This window comes from Amblyomma maculatum, chromosome 1 (assembly GCF_055883805.1).
Source record: "Amblyomma maculatum isolate TAMU_Amacu chromosome 1, ASM5588380v1, whole genome shotgun sequence".
Classification (NCBI taxonomy): Eukaryota; Metazoa; Arthropoda; class Arachnida; order Ixodida; family Ixodidae; genus Amblyomma; species Amblyomma maculatum.
Window position 1 is genome coordinate 365,957,995 of NC_139344.1, and position 19,741 is coordinate 365,977,735.

Genomic DNA, 19,741 nt, shown 5'->3' on the forward strand with positions numbered 1-19,741 from the left:
GCCCTATGAGCTATATAGAACGGTGCAACCAGCCCACCTGCACACACAAAACATTCAACAGGTTCGAATGTGCACATACCGACCGAGAGAGAGAGAGAGAGAGAAAGAACAAACTTTATTTATATACTGTAATTACGGAGGAGGTTCATCTAGGCACGGCCCTTTAGGCCTGAACCATCAGCTTGAGCTGAAGGGGGAACTCAGTGTGAGCCAGCTTCGCCTCCCACTGCTTATGGTTAAGTTTCTGTAAACCTTATGAATTACATTTTTCGGGGAAGTTCCAAACCATGTGGAGGATGTCGGACATCTCTCCGCAGGCCGGACATGCATTTGCGTGGTATGGCGCGAGCCAAATCTTATTGTGTCGGTTTGAGTTTGGTAACGTGCAGGCTTTGCATGTTTCGCCATATAGTAGCTTCCTGATTGGGAAACAAAATCATAACAGTAGTGCAGACAGAAGAGAATAATGCATTACAATTCTTCGCCATATCTCTAAAATACGTTGCTCGTTACTATGCATTTGAGCTGTAAATGGATGAGAAAAGACTCAAATTAAAAGGGATAACAGCATTCAGGTTGTTCGAAAAGCGATTTCGGCATGCAAATACTAAATGTATCCAAAATATCAATTTACAGGAAAGTTGGAGTAAATGTACGCCACTATACGTACCTTCTCAGGCCACCCGCTGAAGGATTGCGCAATCGGCTTGCCGGTCACTCGCACTGGGAGACAGACGTCTGTCCCAAACAGTTAATTTTTACTGGACGGCCGGAGTGCAGAACATTGTCTTTTTTTTCTTTGCGTGCTCTTTGAGTGCAGCTGTCGCTTTTGTTGAGACATGAGACCAATGCAGCAGAGCTTTAGTATGGTCTTCATTTAAAAGCATGATGCAAGACATAATTCTGATTTCATGTTGCCTAAACATTTTTCTTACCTACATTTCGTGGTCAAGAGCGTGTGCACATTTGGACTACGTTATGCAACTAAAACATTTGCTTTTTGTAACCTATAATATGCTGTGCTAGCTACGAACAGCATGAAATGTGGCATGTATACTCTAACCACCTCCGGGAAGCATGTGAAGAGCGAGCGGTGGGCCTTTTCGCCCCTATATATTTGACGGAAAGCACGATTCCCGGAGTAAATATCTCACTGCTTCTAAATATATTTCCAGGGCCGTGCTACCGTGAAACAGCTTTGCTTGTTGCCCCTCCCCACAAGAGAAAAAGAACTTAGATGTTGCCTTCTGCATCAGCCTGGCGTACGATCCCCTCGAGAACTGGCATAGAAACGAAATATTGTCTGAAGAACCTACTACAGTGAAACTTCCCTTAAACGAACTTCAATGAGCCTCAGTAAAAGGTCTATTAAAATGTATTAAAATGAAAGTGCACTAAATTGAAATAAGCGCGAGCAAGGTTGATTCTATTAGCATCAAAGAATATTAGGTGTCCGAATAATGTATAAACCTTTTGTAACTACGCTCATTTACTAGCAAAGAATGCAGTAACCTCTTGCAACCCTTTAGAACTTAGCCCTGCAGTGTTCTTAAAATCGCTCAGTGTGTGCAAGCTCCCGTTAACCTTGTCCGGCACAACGGTCTGCTGGGCAGCAAAGGCCCTCATTTTCTCCAAGCAGATCACTGCTTCAGCAAATCATGGTTAACTTACATGCGTACGTACGCCTTTTTTGAAGTTATAAGCCCAACAGGGCTGATGCTCTCATTGTGGCTGGCTGTGACTGTGGAGCCGACAAGGTGTGCATAGCCAGATATGGATTCGACTGGCTACAAGCCAATTCAGTTTTAAGCTAAATGACGGCCACTTTTAGTCACGCGGTAATGGAATGTGGTTGTCAACGTAAAAATGTGCCACAAAACGTGCGAGCTGTGCATGTTGAAGTGCTGAATATGATGTGGGGAGATATAGAATGATGTCGCAGAAAATGTTCGTAGTACTGAAATGAGCGATAACTGATTTCGTTAAAGTGAAGGTCGTCTGTATAGCGTTCAGTAGATCTTCGGTGAGGGGATTTAATAACGTTCGTATAACTGAATACTTTGTTTAAGTGACTTCGTTCAAGTGGTATTCCACTGTATTCGGTGCAGCATGCATGCAATGACCCCAGCAACACTAAAATGTATTTTCAACCATCGATCACCGGTGATCGATGTGTAATGCGATGGTAAGGAAACATCTTTGGCAACACTAAAAGCTGAAAGAAGATTGCTACAACGCAGTTTCCAAATACACTGAGTCAAACATTGTGAGAGGAAAGCAGAGAAAATGTCATCTAAACATGGCATAATATGGCTGTCTCGGCTTTGATTTCTTTTTAACGGAATGGGTACTTTTTTTTCCTGCCTCATCCCAGAGTCGCACCAACGCTACTGTATATCCCTTGCTTGCAGGTCTACCGTGGAGCATTTTAGAACAGTGTCTTCAAGGGCATTAAAAGGAGGTGCAACGTCACAAAATGATGATTGTCGTGGAATACGCATTGTTTGGAGTCTTGATGGCACTGAATCTCGGACTGGGCCTTTACTTTTCGTTACCCGGAAAATGGCGTTCCGGAAACACCCCGGTCGAGATGTTCCTTGGGAACAGAGCTCTGCGAGCCCTCCCTCTGGCTGCGTCTGTGGTTGCCAGCCTGATTTCTTCGACCGGTTTGGTAGGCCTAACTGGGCACTTCTACGCGTACGGCTTCCACTTCACGTGGGTCTGCCTCAGCTTGGCTGCTGCTGCTCCAATAGCATCTTGGCTGTTCCTGCCAGTCTTGTACGAACTACGCGTGACATCAGTGTTCGAGGTAAGCGTCGTTCTCGCTCTTTGCTGTTACAAGCGACTGCAATACTAGATGGTGCTATAGAAAAATTGAAGTTGTCAGTTTTGGCTCCAAATACATGCATTTCCCAGATAGATGCATCTCCATGCACGTCTATTAAACATTTAGCACTCTAGCAGAGTTTATCAGAGAAACCGAAAAAAACATTGTAAGCGCATACCATCTCGGCAGTCACCATACTGCACTGCTAGGTGCGTGTGAGTCTGCCGCTCATGAGCAAGCGTCGTGTCTAATTCATAACCGATTTTCACCACCGAGCGCACGTAATGAAACACTGTATTTTATGGTCATATTTATGAAGCATACGACCAATACCGAAACGTCTCGGGGATCATCTGGTGCAGTGCATTTTCAATTGCGACACTTGGAAGACTGCGCAAAAGGTGGCCTGAGCCTCTGCAAGGCTGCTGTCCATAACTCATATATTAATGACTTTGGTTCCAAAACTAACCGGTCGGGGTACTTACCCTAGTGAAAAAGGCCGTATGAGTCACAATAACCTCATACAGATTTTTCATAGTAAACTCATAAAAATTTCATTCGATCTCATATAATTCTCATAGGTTGAATGAGATTTGTATGAGATGATAAGAGATTTGTACCAGTTTAGCATCAGTTTAGTATGAGAACTTGTATGAGGTTATTGTGACTCACGCGGTTTTTTCATTAGGGTAGCCAAGAACCCATGCAGAAACAGGAGATTAAACTGCTAAGAATTTGTGCTCTGGGCTTCGAATTCATCTCTGCATGCCGGTATTTGCGCAGACTATGTAGACCTACTCCCACACTAGGAATTGCCAAACATGAATTTACATTTTCCAACTGAAACTCCCTTTTTAAAAACGTGATGACAGATATTTATAACTGCGAATGAAGAAGGCAGGTTTGTCATGCAAAGATCCCCAACGCCTGACGCCCTCTTAAATTTCAAAAATAGCATTATGTTTTAGATGCAGGCCAAGGAGATTATGCAAAGAACTGAACCTGAACAAACAGATGCACTGATTTGACAACAGTGCGAATTCAGCTTCCCAATGTAATGTGTAGTGAGAAAACTTACTATCCGGAGCGACCTTCTTCTGCACTATTTTCCTTTAGCGGAAGCCAACAACAATACATTCCTGTCATCATCATCATCATCATCATCATCATCAGCCTAATTATACCCACTGCAGGGCGAAGGCCTCTCCCATATTTCTCCACTTAACCCGGTTCTGTGCTAGCTGCATCCACTTGAACCCTGCGAACTTCTTAATCTCATCCGCCCACCTAACTTTCTGCCGCCCCCTGCTACGCTTTCCTTCCATTGGAATCCAGTTTGTTACCCTCAGCGACCATCGGTTATCCTCTCTGTCATGTCCTGCCCATGTCCATATCTTCTTCTTAATTTCCACTAGAATGTCGGTAACTTGAGTTATTTCTCTGACCCACTCTGCACGCTTCCTATCTCTTAATGTTACCCCTACCATTTTTCGTTCCATAGCCCTCTGGGTTGTCCTCAACTTAAGTAGAACTCTCTTGGTTAGCCTCCACGTTTCAGCCCCATAGGTGAGTACAGGCAAGATGCAACTGTTGTATACTTTCCTCTTGAGCGATACGGGTAAGCTGCTAGTCATAATCTGCGAGTGCTTGCCAAATGCGCTCCATCCCAATCGTATTCTTCTTGTTATTTCCTTTTCGTGGTCCGGATCTGCGGTTACTACCTGTCCTAAGTAGACATAATCGCCTACTACTTCCAGTATTTCGCTACCTAATGTAAACTGCTGTTCCTTCTCGAGGCTGTTGAACATTACCTTAGTCTTCTGCATATTAATTTTCAAGCCTACCTTTCTACTTTTCCTGTCTAGGTCATCAATCATTATTTGCAGTTCATCCCCCGAGTTGCTTAGCAAGGCAATGTCATCAGCAAATCGCAGATTACTGAGGCATTCTGTCAATACTTCAGCAATCGCTCAGCATGCAATGCATTGATGTTTCATCTTGAGCCCAATGCCTGATTGACGTAATAAGGTATCAGAGGTTGTGCAACAAGACCTTCCTGTATGTTCAATAGGTATTAAAGACTTCTGCGGTTCGGTTCTTTGAAAGAAAGCATTTAATTTTATGGGCTCGTGAACTTTTGGGATTTCTGGGGAATTTACTTAAGAAGATACCAGGAGTAGAGAAAATTTGTCTGGGATATCAAGTTGGGAATAAATGAGTATAATACAACCAAGCCCCAATGGAGCTGTACAGTGTGCGGTACAGTGTGACTCCGTTGAAACATCAGCTGCCATGCAGTGTCGATGAACCAGAGTGGCATTACTGCCATGTCAGCGCGCCTTCTGTTACCCTGACAAAAGGAGTGTTGCGATCTTTGCAATCATAATGTGGTAAGTGGCGTTCATTCCTTTTAAGTGTTATTTTGTTGAAAAACCGTGTATAAATCGAAGCTACATCTAAAAATTATCCACTGAAGGTCAGTGTCTCGGTGTCAACTAGTTCCTGAGTGTATTGCTTTTTTTTTCTAGCGCAACAATTTCTGGTAATGGGTCACCAACTGGCTTTCATCCATATCCTTGTCTTGAGACTGTAAGCAGCACCCCTCCCCCCTCCCCCCCCCCCCCCCCCCCCAAACGTGGGACCAGCATAGATAATGTCTTTGAGAAGATACCCTGTAAACGCTGTTAACTAGAGATGAACTCCTCGATGACAAAAAGGTTCGTTTATAAACTAAATGAGTTGTCTGTCCCAGACAGACCTGAAAGCATATTATTTTAATCAAAGTGCCACTCCTCTTGTTTAATTTCCACAGAATCAGCTGTAACAGAGTTCGGCGACTTTTTATGACCAACGGCATTCGTTTTTAGTCATGAATCGAACCTGCGCCCTTTTTCTCCCATAAGCATATAATCCCTTTCCTGAGACAATTTCTCCTAATTAGTGTTTTAAACCGAAAATACTAAAAACCGGGTGCAAACTTCGCTTTTCAGTACCTTCGGCTCCGATTCAATTCGGTCATCTCAATTACCACCTGTGTTATCTACGTTCTACTCACGGTAAGCAAATGAAAGTATTGCCTGCATAACAATTATATTGATGTAAACCAGATTTTTGTCCCGTTAAACGGTTTATATAGCAGCATTCACACTGTCTTCAAGGAACATGTTTATTTATCTTACTTAGTGGGCAGCCTGGAGTTTCACATAAGTGAAAAACTTTGCATCCCTTTGTACTGATTTTTCTCCTGCAGTGTATCATATATTTCTGAAATTCAACTCTGTAATTCAAGAAAAATAAGGAGGGCGAATTGAAGGTTAAATTCAAGGCTTGGACGTATTATTATCAGAAAGAATGGTGTTACGGGCCGTTGACGGCCAGCCAACACTAATATCACATCGTAATAATTTAAATTGTCGCGGATCAAATGCAAAATGCAATCAGTTACACGGCGCAAGGCTGTTAGTAAACATCGCGATTAATGCTCTGAGTAAATATCTTCAGGTACTGCGATTCGTTGTTGCGACTTGTGGAAATAGCGACACCTCGAAGCAATATCTGTGACCAAGGCATTCATGAAAACGGTGTCTCCCGTACTATATGCATGCAGGCAGTATTGTTGAAAATATATAAATAAATAAATAAATAAATCTAAATATATATAAAGGAGCGAACCGTCTACGAGTTCAAGGCAACGTTGGGTTCTTGTTGTACTTTTTTAATGTTTATACTGTTGGAATTGACAGGAAATAATCTTGTGGTGATTATCAGAATAAGGAAACAATAAATACAAAGCGGAAGGACAAAAAAACGCTTCAAGAGAGCACAAGAGCACAAAATTATTTCTTTGCATTATTGACAGGCATTTGCGCACTTATTATTTTGCAGCAAAGCATCGGCGCCCTGACCATTTATGCAGCAAGCCTCACGATAGTGACAGGTAAGTTTAACCTGATACATGCTGTCCTGGCTGTCCTGGCTAATCGAATTGCTCCTAGGACTAGTTTAATTTCAGTAACTCTTTCCCTAACAGACACCATATAAGTCTGAGACATTATTTCTAATCATTATCGGCAAAGAGCGCTGTCATAACGCTGCTTAATTATTCTAGAGACACGTGTTTACTGACTTTGGGCCATTTATTTGTTTTCCATACTTATATGCCAGCATTAAGATTTTCCAAACGGCGGCCATAATTCAACTCGCATCACTGTTTTCTTTTCGGCCTTCGTACGCAGAACTTGTGGGGTAGCCAATCGCGCGCATTTATCGCTTCACCTCAATGTATTTCGTGTTTCCTGCAGCTCCTCGTTTGCAAATTCATACGATCATTTATCGCCATACTGAAGCACTCGCCGTACATACCTGTCTAGCTAACATTACATGCTTGCAATGGGTCCTGAAATAAATGCGGCCGTTATCATTGATACAGCGCCGAAACATGAACCGAAAAATCAGTTCTTATGAAATTCGAGTAAATATATTAGCTCGCTTTATTCTAACTAAAGATACTAACGGTCGCCTGAGAAGTGATAGCAATTTTAACGCGAACTGCGCTTCGTCAGCTAGTATCTGATTGCATTACGCGCTCACAGTATTATTTTTCAAGGTGTGCAGATGACGGTTTTCGGCGTTTATATATAAAGAAAGAAGGCAGCTGTTGATTCTTGTTTCGCAGTGAAGTATTGACACAGTGTCGGTGCAATGCGTTCAAAACAAATAGAAAATGACTAGAATCAAAAGAACCCAGTAGTGAAAGGAACAAATGGCATTCGTGAAATTTACAAATGTTCGCAGCAAATAACTACTGACAACTTGTTTTTAAAAAAAAATGTATAACTAGGACCGATTCTCGAAGACATATCCGTCAACTGTTAAGAACTTTCGATTTCTATTTTCCTCGTTTTTCCACACCGGTGTCCTTCCCTATATATAGTGTTACCACATATATGCTGATAATTTTTAGGTTTTGTTTCAATGCTCGAGAATAAGTAAATTTCATAAAACATCGAACTTAATAGCTTCTCTTTCATCCTTTTAGTGCTGACAAAAAGGCAGCAGTCTACTACTGGGGGGTTCCTTGCGTCATGTGTACCTTAGAAACACAAGTTGATTCCACGGCATCTAGGGTTTTCATTTTATTGAACACTTGTGTCTTAAAGGGATACTCAATACTTTGAGCATTATGTATATTAACTTGACAGCGCCAGCTAGATGATTTAGATTTGCAGAGAACAATAATTGAAAACGTTTCTTATTGTCTCGTCACTAAATTACATGTGCGTTTTAACATTTTTCATGACATATCTGATGCATACTTGCTGAACATAGTCACTAACGTGTGCTTGAGCACTACCACACAAACCGACATTAACGTTCTTTCTAGGTTATAGAAAACAAACAATACGAATCATCGCTAATGCTAAACTTGACGCCCGTACAGAACCAATATTTTGATCAACTAAAGATACTACCTGTTCCCACCTTGTGCAATTCTATTCTTACCGCACGCTACCGTTCCGTCATAGCGATAAATGACACGTACATTAAAATCCTACATCGGTAACACTACGAACAAAAGTATACAACATACGCAGCTCTGGCTCCTGGTAGTACTTCGCACCGGAACAAATTACGGACGACAGACTTTAAAATACTGCTTACCAATCACTCTTAACTCAGAATATGCCTCCTCATTGTGACAGCAGATTGTGAAGGTTATCGATGTTTTGTTTTTTCTGATTTCGATTTCACGTGAATGTTCTCAATGTTTTGTATTCTTGGTTTTACTATTATGATCAAAGTTGCTGCTTCTTCTAAATGTCTCTGCAGGGTGTAGGTTTCGTCAAGCCTGCAGAAGGCTTTTTGCTTACACCCATAGCATTATGTATGCGATGCTAAAATAAACTTCTAATTCTCATCCCTTTCCGCTGGAAAATTATAAAATTCTTTGTGCTGTAGTGGACGCTTTTTATTTAAAACTAAACACTTTTTAAAATTAAACGATTAATGCACTGTATATCTAATGCACCACGTTTCACCTTCGGCCGAGTATTTGAATTGTCCAATTGTCTGATAATTATAATAGTGCTACTCGTGAACAGCTGACATAGCTTGACGACTCGAATGGGTGACGTTCGCTGCATTAGAAAAGTACTAGTTTGAAAGTACCGTCCGAATTTTTTTTTTTTTTAAATTACGATCTTGGTCAGAATTCGTTTACCTGCGTTCAAGTTCAATATTGTCAAGGCAGTTCGACCAGTAGGATTTCTTTAGAACAACTGTGTTGCTGTTTCGTTCTTCATTAGTTGTGTGCTCACCATCAGTTCCCTTGTATTCTTGTCTTATTCTCGTCTCCTATTGTTCACACGGCAATATATGGCCATGTGATTAATTTTATTTGTGTATGAAACTCAAACGTAAGAACTAATTTAAGCTGTGTGTCGTATTAGCACATTTTTATTTCAAATCACTGCCACTATATTTAGCAGCATACAAATTTAACCTCGCCTTACCCGTTTCATAGCAGGAACTGTTCGGTATGCCATCAGTCAGTGAAACATTCGAGTTACACTTAAGCTTCATATCTAAGTGTTCGGCTCAACAGCTTTATTGGCATCCGTTTGCCGACTGTCTTCAGAACCTGGCTTCGAGTAGACGCACTTTTCGTCTAGCTTATTCCGTAACTACAATTTTTGCATCGATTACCTCACTCACGCCTAATAGTATATTATATAAAAAAGTACACTGTAAATACAATGATACAATTAAATGTACATTTCCGCGTCACTAGCTCGCACACTCCAGAAAAGGTGCATGGAGTATTGAATCACCCTTTTAATGGGTGCAATTCTGCTTGCAGCACCCATTCATAGGGTGATTGAATACTAAGACGCATAGTTTCTGCAGGGTGTGAGCTTGTGAATGGGTGCAGTGCTGTTCTGCACACATTAAAACGGTGCAGGGCTGCTTGCTGTACCCATTAAAAGGGTGTATTAGTACCTGCCCGCCCCGCTTCTGGTGGTTGTTTATTAGAGACACGGAAAAGGGGCTATTTTGTTAAAAGTGCGCCGTATATAAATAAAGCCACGATATCACTAATTAACTAATCCATAAGAATGTACCTGCGAAACATAAAGTATGCGCGTGGCACTCGGAATCCAAGAATGCTAGGCTGAATGCTAGGCGACTCTCGCATGTCAAACTAGGCACCGGAAAAGACAGCTCCGTACAACTCACTGATGTCAAGAGGTGTCGCAAGGTCACACAACGCGCAGATTAATTTGTGCAGGCCGTGCTAACGGCCAGCCGCGAGCGGCCAGGGACATGCTTCCAATTTTTGTGTCACAACACCTGCCACGAAAAGCCGCGGTGTCAGTTTTCTGGCATAACGGTTTTATTTTTCACACTAGCGTGTTAAAACTGGCAAAACTTTCATAAATCCTACATTCCTACTGCTTACGAACTGTCGCATGTTAGCACAATACCTTTGCAGTGCAGTGAAGTGCAGTGATGGTGTATTGAGATGTGTGGAATGCATCAAAACATTTCAAGCATATGCAACTCAGTGAAAAGGTTTTTCAGGAAGGGAAGTGTACGAGCAAGACGTTCAAGGCCTGTGTCCAACTGAAGTATGTAAAGTTTTCATGTTTCTTCATGTGTCCAGTACAAATCTGTGTTGGTATAATAACAATTATTGATTTATGTATCCATTTTTATATTATGTTCGTGTAATTGCTAAATTATGTATAGCATCATCAGTATTGTATTTAGTCTATGTCGTAAGTTCACTACAGTGTTGCAGTGTTTTGTTGTATTGATCTGTGTAATTGGTGACTCTTTTATTCATGAATAAACGCCGTTGATTGCACTGACTCGCTCCCTTAGCTGGGGGACGCTATGATGGTATACTTCTCCCTCTATTTCCCTCATTTCATACCTCTACTCTACCCCGCCTCCTCTACTTTATTTTTTTAGTTTATAAAAGCCCTTGTCGTACTACATCGTTTTATTTATTTTTTATTTGACTTTCCTCACCCGCAATACATTAGGAGAGATCCAACTTAGGTTCTCAATCTATTCCTTCCTTACGAACTGTCGCATGTTAGCACCATTCCTGGAAATGCAACGTTTCAATATATATATTTAAACAAGTACCGAGGAAATACTGAATAACTTTTTGTTTCTCTTACAGTATTCGGAGCTCCTCTTATGTGGTGTAATATTGGAATAGGGTTGTGCGGAACGTTGTACACAGCACTGGTGAGTATTTTAAAGCAGCTAGGTTTTGAACGCATTATACTGCAGCAGAATAATCTAGGTGACATCTAATAGCTAGATGCGGACAGAATATTGCAGACCGCATTCATTTGCATTGCACTTTATCCCTTCTCCCGAAGCGAGGGTTATATCCTCATAAAACATTAAATGAATGGGTAAAATTCGAAATGCATATATTGCCACGTGCCCAGTGCCGCGCGGCTGCCGTGCTTATATATATTATCACGTGGTGCCCAGCGCCGCGCGGCTGTCGTGCTTGGTGCCGACGACGACGAAGGGTCCTCGTCTACATGTATCTTGACGGCTCCCTTTGGCTTGAGTCCTGACAATACACGTGTGTGTGTGTGTGTGTGTGTATGTGTGTGTGTGTGTGTGTGCGTGTGTGCGTGTGTGCGTGTGTGCGTGTGTGCGTGTGTGTGTGTGTGTGTGTGTGTGTGTGTGTGTGTGTGTGTGTGTGTGTGTGTGTGTGTGTGTGTGTGTGTGTGTGTGTGTGTGTGTGTGTGTGTGTGTGTGTGTGTGTGTGTGTGTGTGTGTGTGTGTGTGTGTGTGTGTGACACGCGCACACACACACACATGACGGTTGCCCATATGACGGGAATTTTGGCGTAGGCTTTCCTTTCCCAGGTGGTGCACCACTGAGAAGCCGGGCGCTTGGCCGGGGGACCCCTGTACCCAATTAAATTAACCGGCTGGGTAACCGGCGGCAGCAGGGATCGAACCCACACAACCTCCCGCAGTAGAGGCAGGCGCCCAAACGCAAAGCAACAACAGTGTGTGTGTGTGTGTGTGACACGCACACACACACACACACACACACACACACACACACACACACACACACACACACATACGTGTACTGTCACGACTCAGGCCACAGGGAGCCGTCAAGGTACATGTAGACGAGGACCCTTCGTCGTTGTCGGACGCACACATGCGCACACACAACACACACGCACGCATTCTGCGGCCGTTACTCTCTACCTGAGCAAATTAGGGTTCATTTTGGTGTTATTTTTAGGGTTTGAAGTAAAGCTACACATGCTATGAGAATCTCCAGTGCAGCGCTCCGGTAATTTCGACCACCTCAGTTTTTTTTTTTTTTTTTGTCTTGCAATGATGCATAGTTCACGGACACCATGTAGTTGGCCTACACAGAAATACGTCCTCCATGGCAGGAATGAACCTGCATCTTCGCTATCAGTGAGCGAATCTCCTGGCATATCTACCACGGCGGCAGAGCAAAATGTACACGGTACTGTGAGGCTCTCAGGTTGAAGAAACATTGAAGATGTTTAATGTAGCTCAGTGTAGTGCTACGGTCTAAAGCAATAGTATGCCGAAATTAATATAGCAGATGTAAATGATGTCAAGTTTTTTGAAGCAGCAGAATCAAAAACAACGGGGACGCAGGAAGAAACACACAGGACGAGTACACGTCGTTGTCTTCTCGCCAGCACCTGTCAAAGGCGTGCTCAGAGAAGAGGACCGTAATGCGTATGCAGTGATATTTGTCCGAAGCAACGTAGATATGAAGCCTCAGTTCGGGATCCGAGGGTCCTGGAACGCTTTATTCTAAACTTCCCCTCCAATAGTTATAGCGCAGTTCTAGTTCGAAGCAGCGGCCATTTCGACGACGCAGGGGAATGTCGAGCATATAAGAAACCCCTGAATTAGGGCTTTCGCCCTAAAACAAGACAGGTATCGAAACATCCGCTAAAGCACTGAGGCACCCTTTCCAGCCGAGTTTGGTTTTACTTAGAACTACCTCTTCCTGTCGTTCTTTACAAAACTTACCACTACCGAAAAAGAAAAAGGTTAACTTCATAAACCTGTTAGAATATCATGGGAAGTGTAGCAATTAAAAAGTTAGGTGGTATTTTGCTTATAGCTTGTCTCTAAAAATCCAATACTAAAATGTATATCAAATACCTAGATAAAATAGGTGCTTACCTGCACAGTTTGGACACATCTGCTAAAATACTACTTTTAAATAATGCCGGGAATTAATACCGGTGAATTAATCTTTTTTTTTTCTTGTAAAAAAAAGGGTGGACTGAGAGCCGTAGTATGGACAGATTGCATGCAGCTCGTCTTCATCTTAATTGGACCCGCGACCATTATAGCAAAAATTATCTTCGATTGGAACAGTCCTGGAGCCTCTCCGCAACCTCTGTCAGACATTGATCTGCGTGCATATTTTGCAAAGTAAGTATTTTAAGACGCGCATTTTCTTTTTCACCAATTAATCCCTACTTCATAAATGAGGATATCAAAACCAGAAGAATACATTTCATGCAAGGCGCTACACATTCACTTGCGGTAAATTTCCGTATAATTTGTTAGCGGCTTCGGCGCAGGAAGGACAAGTTGGAGATTTCAATACACTTCAAGAAATCTTCAAGCATAACATTCACGGCGAACTCTTTCTAAGTCCTCCCTTTTAGCATGCGAAGGCACCTCGTCCTTTCAAGGCATCACTGAAATTTTTGTGCAAAATTGTTTTACTAACTGCGTACCTCGCTAATTAAAATTTATTAATAGTATTATTGTTCAAATTATTGTACGAGAGCCAGTATGTCTATGTGTCGAATATTTCAGAGATGTACAAATGTACGCGTAAAAACGCCGTCAGCCATCTTAAACACTGCATTGGTAACATAAGTGCCGTTTTGATAGCAAAGCTGTGAACAGTAAAGTTAAGAGAAGTGCATCAGCCGACCGGTGATAATAGCAGCTTCTTTACACATGATATTAGAAATATTTTAACGTCACCACAGTGCTAGGGAATAAATTATGTTAAGGTAAATTAGTGTTTTCGAAATTGTCGTTTCTTGGATGTGGGTAGTGTAGTTTAATCTTAAGGTCTATATCGCTTTCCCTCACCAGTTCAAGCTAAACATTTGTTTAGCGAGTCGAAAAATTGGCTTAGAACAACTAGGATACGCCAGAGATACCGCATGCTGGTTGGAGCCTTAACACTATCGCGTGATGCCGTTAAAGGTGAAGCTGAATTATTTTCTATTTGATCGATGGAAATAAATTCATATGGGTATATCACCCCATGGAATGAGTAAATTAAATTTCTTTCTGGTTCCATTTTGGTGTCTTTTTAATGCGAAAGCATTACTTCGCTATGTTCACAGATTTCTGTCCGCATTACATGTTCGCGAAATCGTGTGCAATTGAGAAGCGGTAGAGGATAATGAGTGGTGTCAATCGATGAAGGGGGGCGTATTGATATATTAACAAACATAATTAAGCCAATACGCTAATAAGTAAATAATTAGAATAAATGGTTCACAGGAAAAGAAAGGTGCTGTATCTGTCACACTTGTTCTGTGGACACCTGAACCGCGCCGTAATGGAAAGGAGAAGGTGGGATTGAAAGCGGAAAAAAAGAAAGGGGTGCCGTAGTGGATGTGACGTCACGCAACCGGAAGTAGAGGCGAAAGAGAGCATAGGAAGGGATTGGCTCACAATTTGAAAGTACCAAAGACTTAAATTGGTAAACAAGAAGTGAATTAATTTGACGTAGAGGATGTGACGTCACGCAACTGGAAGTGGAGCCGAAAAATGGTATATGAAGGGATTGGCGCCCGAAATGAAATTACCAAAGACTAAAATGTGTAAACAAGAAGGGAATTAAGCAACCAGAAGCAACCAACAGCAATATTCGTGCTTTCGCATTACTCCAATAGAGATTCTGTAATGCTGCTTTTTTTTTCGCAATCGAACGGTGGCTGCGACGTCCAAGGTGGCGTTAGAAAGATGTTAGACAAGAAACAACTGTAATATAATACCTCGCAACTATTTTGCTGTTCATCCGCTCTTCATTAACATGCTGGATCGCGCGTTGCTGTTGACAAAGCTACCCGCAAAATGTTATATGCCAAGTCTGTGAGTGGCGCGATTTAACTATAAGCCGTAAACAACAGCAAGCGACTTGCTGAGAAAATCGAAACAGCACAAGAAATTCCATCAGCAATTTTATTGGTCGTAGGCAGCCGCCATATGGTACTCGGTATATTCAAACGTCTCTTTAAAGTACAAAGAATAAACGTGCATATTTAAACGTGCAGTTTTATTACTTATACTATCATATATTTTACCCAGTGCAGCTGCCTACAACAGCTTTCTAGTTGTGAAGTTAATCGGAAACCGCCAATAATATGCTCCCCAAGGATCTTAATGTTTTAAAAGCGTATGTGCTTAACATACTGGAGCGTTTTCCGGAAATATTCTGTGCACTAGGAATATCTTAAGCAATCAATCTTTAGCGTATCCAAATGGCTGAAAAGTGTATTGGTCGAAAGTTGTAGCAGCAACAATTGCAATAGCCGTAATTACTTTTCCTACGCATAGATAACCTAATACTCCGCATTCCGGTTTCAAGTAATACTTTAGTTAGGCAAAGGCTATAGTAACAAATACATGTACCCATCAGTCGACAACCAATACTCTGCCAAACTCAACAGCAACAAAAGCCAGAAGCTTTTTCTACAGGCTTCCTTATCGAAAGGTGGTTAATTTAAGTCAGTTCGAAACGTAGGCCACACTGTGGAATACCCCAAGAATGCATTAGATATCAAAACGAACATGTGAACTGATAAAATATTAACTCTGCACTGTTTTCCTCTTTTTATGCACCAAGCTTGAAATTTGACATCACTCATGACGAGAATGTGTGGTCAGCTGTATCCTCAATTACGGTCGCCCTGTACCGAGTCGGCATGGACCAAGTCGTCGTCCAGAGATGCATGGCTTCAAGGACTCTCGCTAGTGCACGAAGGTTTGAAATATCGTATCCTCCATACAAGAATGCTTGTAATTGTGCTTCCTTTTTTTACCACGCTTTCATTCTCAAGATAATATAAGCCGTATTTAAAACCATTCCATAGTGAGCGTTCCAAATATTCAACTCGGGCGAAAGTTTACGACACTTCAATATTTCGGCTAGACAATATAAGAGAGAATTTAGCGTTTATGACTATATTCTGCCTCTACGTTTAGTACGAAAGCGTGGTGATAACACACGCTACTTTCCAGAATTTACGTTCATTTTTGCTAGATAGTAATCTGAGTATACGTTTAACACTGAATTGCTATTATGATACTTTTTTCTGCCTTTTGTTACTAATGCATTCTTTGCTTCGGTCTATAAATTGAGAAGGCATGCGAATAAATAGAAAATATATTAAGCATGGACCGTTAACGGACAGGACAGATAATTTCTCACGTAACCAGTTGCTCTATCCTGAGAACTTTTTGCCGTTATCGAAAGTACAAGTGTCATCTAAACTCGTCAAAAGTATCTTGGCTCAATCTATCTCTTAAGATGGGGCATATAGTGGAGAGCTGAAGTTTTGTATGCTAAGGATGAGATTATCATCTATTAACATTGCCGGTTATCGGTACTTTGCTTCACTGTTAGATCAAAATTAAGATCCCCACTAGACACTAGTGGATCACTTTTCGAACAACATTGGCAGATGGTACATGCAACGTCTTGAGCCTAAAAATAAATTCTCCAAGTTATGACAAACGTTTAGGGCCACTAAAGTTCGGGGTGTTTTATACTAAAATAATTGCTTACTTTGTACATGTATTTGTATATACCAACGATTAGTCTCCAACGTGCATTTAAAGTAAGCACCGTACTCCGCACTTTCTTTCCTGTCCTATGTTACAGATATATCCAATTTTTTTTCTCACAGAACCACGTACATTGGGGCATTGCTCCTAAATGTTTTCAACCTTGTTCTACTTGCGATGGCGTTTGCCTTGGTACTGTGGTTCAGAGGATGCGACCCCCTGCTGGCGAGTGCTGTCAGAAGCTATGATCAGGTAAATGCACAGTACTGAATTTAGATTTCAAGGATGCTTATAAGCAAATAATATGCATGTTTGAGAAAAGTTATCTGGGAACAAGAAGGTATTTTGTCTTGTAAACTAAGTACAAGTTCGTCGCTATCATAAGACTACTGGATATGTACATAGTATAGAGAATGTATGGGCCAACTGCAAAGTTTCAAAGGCTTTTATAATATCGTCGGCAAACTCAGCAGGAAAAATCATAAATATTAGTAACAGGGCTTCAGGTGTGGACCAAAAATGGGTGGGGCAACATCAGAGCAGTATTAACGCGATACCGTTAATGGCTTTTCACACCGACTTCATTTCCCGATCCTAATTCGCTTGCACTCTCTTCATCAACATGTACTCACGTGAGTCACGTCACGCATCAAAGCACAGGAGTGATAATTCAAGCTTCCGGTTGAAAGCTCCCGCAGTTTCCTATTTTGCTGCATGTTCTCCGGATGGCGCTTCGAAACCTATCACATGTTATGCCATGAGGGTAGTGAGTAAAATGAGCAGCCCCTCCATACCCCCCCCCCCCTTCTCCTATACCCCTCCCCATCCTATGGGACATTGGCATCTTCCTCTTCGCGGTCCCATTTTAGTCAGTCTTTTTGTTCACTTCTTTTCTTTTTTTTTTTACTTCTCTCTCCTTTACACCTTGTCTTGTGCATCATTTATGGGGCCGACCAGTTTCAAAAGGTATGGTCCTCAGCATCATCACTATCAATAAGGTATATTAAGTTGTCGGCTCGACTCTCCAGCAGTTTAGTAATTTGGTGCATGATTACGAGATGGCGCGTACTCCCAAAATTCTTGCCTCTTTATCTCAAACATGCGAATTAGGAGGCCGTCGTAACTCTATTATGAGAATGGATGCCCATCATAGATATAAAGCTTTTGCTTTAAACAAGGAGTACAAGCGTGCCGCCGTAGCCTCTTCTTCGAACATCTCCCCAGCTGCCGGTGCATGTGTAGCTGGGGAAGAGGAGAAAACTTGCCCTGACGCGACATTTTAAATATTAAGGCGCAACCCTTTATTGCCTCATCGTTGTCGTCAGCAAAAGTGTCACGCCTTTTCGGCGGCTCTGATTGTTCAAGACGGGATGACGTCATGGAGGTCTCGACCAATCACAGAGCACCACCACAGTATGCGCGAATGCGTGCCTTATATAGCCATAGGTCAATCAGTGCTCAATTACTAATTGATGACTAATTAATAATACTAATTATTAATCAATGACAAATTGATAATTACCTGCTAATTAGTGACCGTTGTGCTAATATTTCCTCAATTACTAATTAATGTTGCGCACCCGGTAAAATCAACCACACAACAGTAAACGTAGAGCTGCGAAGGTACAAGGAGCGCGATCTCGTCGCTGCCAAGCAGAATTCACTGAATGTGAAAGAGTAGTCGCTCGCTTTACTCGTAGCAGCATTCATCACTAAATGCGCAACAGTCGCGTAGCAGAATGCAGCACTCACGCTTTCGCCTTTCATCACTTTAATCGCGAAAGTGTTCTCGAATTTTTAGTCGCCTATGAGGGCGCCACTGAGCTTCCAAAGAGCACATGTAGGTTTTAACTTAGGGCAGGTGCACTTGTAGATAGTCACATTAATGCCGTGTTTAGCCAAAGAAACTGGTTTATCCTGTTCAGTATGCGACAGGGTAGATGTGCTGTAGACGAATATATCCTGATTGTCCAGACAAGCCGGTTCATTCAACCCCGTGTAAAAACGTGATGCAGGTCCTGATACTCGTGATGGAAAACGGAGCAGCAAACACAGACAGAGAAACGACCGATACAAGACAAGCGCTCTGTCTCTGCGTTGCCTCGGTCCGAGTTTGCTTCACTGTTTTTCATATGAAGATGCATCAATACGCCCCGTTTCCTTCAGTGGTCCTATTAATCCAGTATCTCATTATTTTCCATTCCAGTAATTTGTTAAAACACATCTATGGCGACAAGTTGGCCAACCATTATGAAACTAACAATTAAACCTGAATTTCAAACACATTTCAGCGAACCGATGAAGGTTCGGTTGAGTATCCTCCCATTCGGGAGATTTTGGGTTCGATGTCTAGTGCCTCCACACACTTTTTTTTTTTAATATGAATAAGGTTTCTACTGGCCAGGTGTTCGGTTCTTCGGCGGAAATGTTTCAAAAATTCTAGGAGGAACTTCAGACCTCAATGTGCATTAGGATGAAAGCCTTTTTGTTATTATTATTGTTAATATTATGTGTTTATTATAACTATATTCAGTGGACTAACCATTGGTTGTAATGTGGCTACTGCTGGATTGGCTAAAGATCTGCCTCATTTGACACGTTCCTGCGGAAGCCACTCATGAGCCAAGAAAGGCTTTCGCCATAAAAATAGGATCTGGTTAGCCCACTCCCTCCTCTATTCAAAATTCATCCGTGGAAAACTAATCCACCTTGTACGGTATATATTTTTCTGGCCCTTACTCTTCTTGAAAGACAGCGACAAGAACGAATTTGCCACACCTTTCGCTCTAGACAAGGCCAGAACCTACACGCAGTATATACCCAGTATACAGTAAAGAGAAGCAGGAATTTAACAAAACTGCCGTTTTTCTCTGTATTTCAACAGATCTTGCCCTTCTACATAAAGACCTACCTCGTCACTTTCCCGGGATTCACAGGACTTTTTCTCGCTGCAGTAGTAACTGCAGCGACAAGGTAATTATTATGAAAAAATAGTTTGGTTGGTTTAGTTTGTGGGGTTTAACGTCCCAAAGCGACTCAGGCTAT

General features: G+C 41.9%; 1 protein-coding gene across 3 annotated transcripts in view; it reads left to right on the forward strand.

Moving 5' to 3' along the window:
- Positions 1 to 19,741, forward strand: part of LOC146208028 (sodium-coupled monocarboxylate transporter 2-like) — a 58,772-nt gene that overhangs the window by 22,315 nt on the left and 16,716 nt on the right. For all 3 annotated transcript variants that reach the window (XM_084591710.1, XM_084591713.1, XM_084591712.1), the window contains exons 2-9: positions 2,412 to 2,809; positions 5,818 to 5,883; positions 6,713 to 6,764; positions 11,019 to 11,086; positions 13,152 to 13,309; positions 15,756 to 15,893; positions 16,819 to 16,948; positions 19,581 to 19,669. In XM_084591710.1, the coding sequence (XP_084447836.1) occupies positions 2,477 to 2,809; positions 5,818 to 5,883; positions 6,713 to 6,764; positions 11,019 to 11,086; positions 13,152 to 13,309; positions 15,756 to 15,893; positions 16,819 to 16,948; positions 19,581 to 19,669 (1,034 nt within the window). In that variant the 5' untranslated portion in view covers positions 2,412 to 2,476. The remainder of the gene's footprint in view (positions 1 to 2,411; positions 2,810 to 5,817; positions 5,884 to 6,712; positions 6,765 to 11,018; positions 11,087 to 13,151; positions 13,310 to 15,755; positions 15,894 to 16,818; positions 16,949 to 19,580; positions 19,670 to 19,741) is intronic.